Raw genomic sequence first — 6000 nt, forward strand, 5'->3', positions numbered from 1 at the left:
TCTAGGCAAGAATACTGTAGTGGGTAGCCATTCCCTTCTCCGGGGGATCTTCTCAACCTAGGGATCAAACCCAGGTGCCCTGCATTGCAGGCAGATTTTTTTACCATCTGAGCCACCTGGGAAGTACATATTTTGGCGTCAGCCTTAAAAAGGATAATCATGGGAATTCCCTGGTGGTCCTGTGGTTAGGACTCTGTGCTTCTAATGCTGGGGCCCAGGTTTGATCCATGGTCAGGAAACTAGGATTCTGCAAGCCGCCACTAAGCGCAGAGGGGAAAAAAAAGGGCGGGGGGATAACCACGATTAAGTCGCTTGACTTCCCGGAGCCTCGGTTCCCCTATGTATAAGATCTATATGATGACGTTAATAAGGTTTTGAGGATTAAAAGAGACCATTGGCATTGTGTACTTAGCAGAGCGTCTGGCACCTGGTCAGCTCTCCACGAGTCACCACTGCTCTTGTTCTCCCTGCTGCCTGGTGTGGTGAAAGTTCCTCAGCCACTTCCTTCTCTGGGCCCTGAAAAAGCCAGGTGCTGGGGTTGTTGCTGCCTGGAATTTCCACTCCCACCGTGGTTATCAGACTGGAGTAATTTGTTTTCCTAAAAAATGGGAACACGTTGTAGAAGTGGATTCTTACAGGGTTTGGACAGTCTTAGGAGCCGTGGAACCTTGAAGGTGTCTTCATAGCACGTGCCTGTGTGCCGTGCTCGGAGGGCAGTGTACGGGACGGCGCGTAGCTCTGACACATCGTTGCCCTTCTACGTAGCTCTAGTTTCTAGCTGACCTCGGTGTATTGCTCTTCCTGTTGGGTGTATGTTTGACTCAGGGAAGCGGGCACTGCAGCCTACGATGTGTGTGCCAGGGAGTTGCCTCCAGTGTGAGACGCTGATCTCTCGGTGACCACCTCTAGGACGCGGGATTCTCAACCCCGGGCTCAGAGGTGGGTGGAGCATGGGCGGTCACCTTCTGGGCCTAGGAGCTAAGATCTTTAGATTTCACGGTTTAAGGCTGGAGGGGACCTAAGGTAGGTGTCTTTATCCACCTCTCCCCTTCCTCTCCTTTTTTCCCATTCTCATTTTTAAAAAATACATCAAGGAAGAATTAGGACTGAGTTCCTCATTCTTAGGTTCTCATTGACCAGAAAGTAGGGTAAAAACTGGAAAACTCAGTGAGCATGTAGGATCTTGGCAGCCCAGAGCAGGGGGAAGGCATTGTTAGTTGTAATACCCCAAATCTGCTTTTTCAACAAGGGCATACCTTCTCACAAGACTGATGGCCACTTTGCTAATTCAAGATCCAAGCACAGCCATTCTTCTAAATACATTCCTTCTGTCTTCCTTTCAGTGAAAGGCTTACTTCTATGTTCCCATTAGAAGGGAGAGGCAAATTTAATTTAATTTCAGGCAGCAGGTGGACCATCTGAAAATCATGACTAGAATCAGTAGAGGATTCATTTCCCATCACCCTTTCATTTCTTGAACACCACTTAAGAGGTGTGTAGAAAAGTTCTTTTGACTTAAACGTTTTCTGACTGTGGAAGGGGGCTTTGTAGAACGTACTGCAGAGGTGAATTCTCAGTTTATTTCTTTTTTATTTTTTAAACATGATTTATTTGACCTTATCAGATCTTAGTTGTGGCTAGTTGTATTTTCAGTTGAGGCATGTGGGATCTAGTTCCCTGACCAGGGATAGAACCTGGACACCTTGGAACTGCGGAGTCTTAGCCAGTGGACCACCAGGGAGGCTCTATTTCTAGGCTTTACTGAGACCGAGTGTGAAGCAACTGTTAGTCTAGATTCAGAGACTCCGCTGACCGGGCAGGAAGCCCCTGTGCTCTCCGTATTCCGTTAGTAGGGTGACCCCCAGTCTAGTTGTGCTGTGACAGCCGCTGGGGCCCAGCTGGTCCGTGGGCACAAGGTCACACGCGCCCGGGCAGCAAGGTGGCAGGAGACCTAAGAGCTCCCTGGAACCATGGTGATGATGGGATGGGCGTCGTGACCGAAAATCTCAAAGCAAGGAGGAAAGATTTCTTTGCTCCCCTAGGAGCTGCATGTGGAAAGCAGGAGAGTTGAGTTCCTCTTATTCCAAAGGAGTGAAAGAAAGCATCAAGCCTGTGGGCCAAGAAAACGCAGAGCTCTGTAAGGAGCGATGATGATCCTTTCTCCAACTGGCTGAGCACCCAGCAGGTCTCAAGAACAGGCAATGGACAGCTGCCCAACACTCCCTGACACGGAGCATCTTGGAACACAGTTATAGTTAATGCAAACTTTATTTATAAAAGACTCTTAAATTAGTTGTTTCATGCCATGCATTCATACAGAATACAGTGACCCTTCAGGGCTACAAGGAGAAGAGCTCACAAACTCAAAGGAAAACTACTCAAGAGTTTCTAATAGTTAAAAGCTAGGAAAGATTAGGACAACTTTACAAATGAGCAATTAAAAAGAAAAAGGATATGGAAACTAGTCTGAGCTGAGAGGAGGCCCGCTGTTTACAGGTCTGTACACTAAACTAAGACACGGACAGCCTTCTAGAGAGGCAGGATGCTGGCGGAGAGAAGCGGACGATGTGCCAAAGATTGTGCCCAACGGCTCCTCCCCCAGGTCCACAGCATGATACACACAACCGGCCTGCGCACACTAGGCCTGCCGAGGCCGCCGGAACTATGAGGACTCCTAGTTTAGTCAACTAAAGCTGCAGGGCGCCAGGGGAGCGGGGCGGTTCATTTGCGACTGCTCTTTATTCTCTCCAGTCTCTTTTTCAAGTCGTCAATGTTAGCTGTGGGGGAGGAGGAGGTGGTCGTGGCTCCTGAAGAGCGGGTCTGGTTGGAGTCCAGGTCTGAGTGCTGGTGCTGCTCCCGCGACTCGCGGAGCTGAGAGAGTTTGCTGTGCAGCATGTCTGTGGAGGAGGCCACAGTGGGAACTGCTGGTTTGGAGAGCAAAGAGGTCAACGGAGGTCGGTCATCCTGCTGTCGAGAGAGGGAGACATGCTGTCAAGCGGGTCGGGAGGCGGCTCTGGAGCAATACACTCCGAGGCTGGGTCGCGGCCTCTCTGGCCAGCCTGGCCTGCTCTGCTGGTCACCACCCTCCCCGCCCCACAGGGGACGAGCAGTACCTTTGTATTGTCCAGACCGCATCGCTGCCGGAGGATTTTCAGCCTCTCCAGGTAGACGGACGGCCCCACCTCTTCTCCGTTTGTGTTGCCTAAGGAGGACACTGTGCTTGTGGCGGTGGGCACGCACGTGACCTCCATCTGAGGGGAGATGCCTAAGGGGGAAACGTGGGAGTATTCAGATATATACCCCCTGCCCCACTGCCCTTTTTAAATCTCCCACCGAAGGGAACACTTTGGGCCTTGAATAGCACCACTCTACCTGATGACTACCTGGAGTTGGTGATAAAAGGTATTCTGAAATACATAAGATATACTTAATGAGAACTTCCAAAACTGTTAAGAGAAAAGCATTGAATTTTCTTTTTGGCCTCATCCTGTGGCATGTGGGATCTAGTTCTCTGAACAGGGGTTGAACCCACACTCCCTGCAATGGAAGTGAGGAGCCTTAACCCCTGGGCCACCAGGGGAGCCCCAGAAGGGTGCTGAGTGTTGAGCTGGCCATCCTTCTGCCTCCTGAGCTGTGCAGAGGTTTATCCTTGTCACCCCTGCTGAACTGGGCAATCCAAAGAGCCTGAGCTACTCCTGAGTAAATGCTAAGTGCCCAAGTAAAGAACCTGAAGGACTTTAAATACTCTCAAGAATCAGACTGATTTCGACCAGGTGATACACAGGGGAACGCTCTTATTCCAACCAGGGAGGACAGCAAGGAGCTCAGGAGGAAGAGGAGGAAACTGAGGTGTTCAAAGAGGAGGAGGAGGAGCTGGAGCACTGAGACCAATATTCTGGGAGGAGTGGAAACAACCAGAGCCAAATCAAACCAAAACAAAATCTATCACAGTTCTAAATTTCTGAGCAGAACCACAAAATGCAAGCATTTAAAATATCCAATTTGATATCAATGAAAAGGCATCACATAAGCCAAGAGAACTGGGAAGAAAAGCCTCTATGGCAAACAGAACAAAGTAAAGCAGGCTACTCCTGAGAAACAGGGATCCTTTCAGGTACAGATGAGAATACTCTGAGGGTGAAGAGTGAAGAACAACGCAGTGATGCGGGAAGCCTGAGCACTTTCAGGCATTCAGTTACCGGTGGGGTCACATGCCTGCGCTGCAAACATCGAGCTTTCCCAGAAAGGACTCTGGACATGAGACGGAGGCCCCGTCCCGATGACCTCAACCAGGGACGCCCGCGTGCAGCCCCTGACACCGCTCACTGCGCTTCCAGAAGGGACTCTGGGTCGTGGAGAGGCGTTAAGTTACGGGATTTAAAGACAAGACCAACTATGGGGAAAACAAAAACAAATAAAAAAAACCCAGTAACAACAACAACAAAACAACAAGAAGATACAAGTGACACTGCAGCCTAGAAAGGCTCGCGGTGAGAGAGAGCCTGAGACGCGCAGAGGACAGCTGCACAGGCACAGAGCCTGGGGCTAGAGTAGCCGAGGCCACTGCACTTGCCAAGAACTAAACGCGGGAGCGCTGTGAGGGCTCTGCCTGGTGAGGGCTGCAGCAGCCGGACCTTGTTTTGGGTTAAGGCTCTGGGCTATTTTTTGCCACTGATACCTCCGAAGTCTTCCTTTTGTCTCTAGATCCTTGAGCTGTAATTCTCCAATACAGGCTTTTTTCACTGTGCAGACAGTAATATTCCAGCTTAACATCAGGACAGGCACTTGCTCATATATAGTCAACAAAATACCTACTGAGTGCCTACTATGTGCCAGGCAACAAAACGGATAAAAATCTTTACCCTTGTGAATTTTAAATCTTAGCAGAAACAAACATCAATCAATCAATCTAACGAACATGATGTCTCATGGTGTGTGTCATGGCAGGTAAAGTACTAGGAGGAGTGAAGTCCGGTAGGTCGCAAGCTGTAATCAGGCCTCACGGAGTGACACAGATGAGGAGGAGGAAACAAGACTGTCGTGGAGAAGAGCAATCTGAACAAGACAGCCAAGGTGTGTGCCTGGTGCGTCCCAGGAACGGCGAGGGGCTGGTGAAGCTGCAGCGGCACAGAAGTCAGAGAGGGTAGCAGGAGGGAGACAGTTCTAGAGGGATCAGGAGGCCACATCATGTCAGACCTTTCGTGTAAGGCTTTCTGCTCCGCTGAATGAAAGGGAGGGCCTTTGGAAAACGTTTGAGGAGCGTTGTTTTGATGTTGTGTGTGGAAGTGACTACAGGGAGATGGGACAGAGCGCTATAATCCATGTAAGAGAAGCAGGCATTTCTCTCTGTTTTTTGGCCGCACCGTGTGGCAAGCGGGATCTTGGCTCCCCAGCCAGGGACTGAACCTGCGCCCCCTGCACTGAAGCACGGAGTCTTAACCACTGGACCGCGCGACAAGTCCCTCAAAGGATTCCCTGACAGAGCGGAAGAGAAAACGTAAAAGTTGGGGGTTAAGCAAACCAGAAGGACAAAGTTGCCATCCAGTGAGACGGAGAGGAACGCAACTGGAGCAGGTTTTGGGGACTACCAGGAACTTGGTGTTTGATGTCAGGCATGAGCTGTCAGCTGGGAGCAGGGAGGAGGTCTGAGCTGGACAACAGAGAAAATTGGGCTTTGCTGGCATAGAAACTGTATTTAAAGTGATGAGAGAAGATGGATTAGTTATGGGGGTGAGACTAAGAACCCAGGGCGACACCAACATTAAGAGCTCGGAGAGGAAGAATCGGCCGGAGAGCCCCGGGGGGCAGCAGGGAGGAAGGCGGGGACCGAGAGAGCGCAGAGGCCCCGGCCCAGCGCAGAGGCTGTTTCCAGGGACAGCGCGCGGCCGGTGCCGGACCCTGACACGGATTGAGGCTGAGTGAGGGCTGGCCTCTGCCTCACTGCGGCCGTTACGCCTGAGAGGCGGGGACAGAAACGCAGACCCAGCGGCAGCGGCAGCC

The 6000-nt window shown here is 51.0% G+C and overlaps 1 protein-coding gene across 3 annotated transcripts in view; it reads right to left on the minus strand.

Moving 5' to 3' along the window:
* Positions 1 to 2249: 2249 nt before the first annotated feature.
* Positions 2250 to 6000, minus strand: part of CKAP5 (cytoskeleton associated protein 5) — a 106056-nt gene continuing 102305 nt past the window's right edge. For 2 of the 3 annotated variants that reach the window (XM_010842360.1, XM_010842361.1), the window contains exons 43-44: positions 3114 to 3265; positions 2250 to 2967 (exon numbers count right to left, since the gene is read on the minus strand). In XM_010842360.1, the coding sequence (XP_010840662.1) occupies positions 2722 to 2967; positions 3114 to 3265 (398 nt within the window). In that variant the 3' untranslated portion in view covers positions 2250 to 2721. The remainder of the gene's footprint in view (positions 2968 to 3113; positions 3266 to 6000) is intronic. The other variant, XM_010842362.1, reaches the window with a different exon arrangement.

This window comes from Bison bison, unplaced genomic scaffold (genome assembly GCF_000754665.1).
Source record: "Bison bison bison isolate TAMUID 2011002044 unplaced genomic scaffold, Bison_UMD1.0 scf7180017864178, whole genome shotgun sequence".
Lineage (NCBI taxonomy): Eukaryota > Metazoa > Chordata > Mammalia > Artiodactyla > Bovidae > Bison > Bison bison.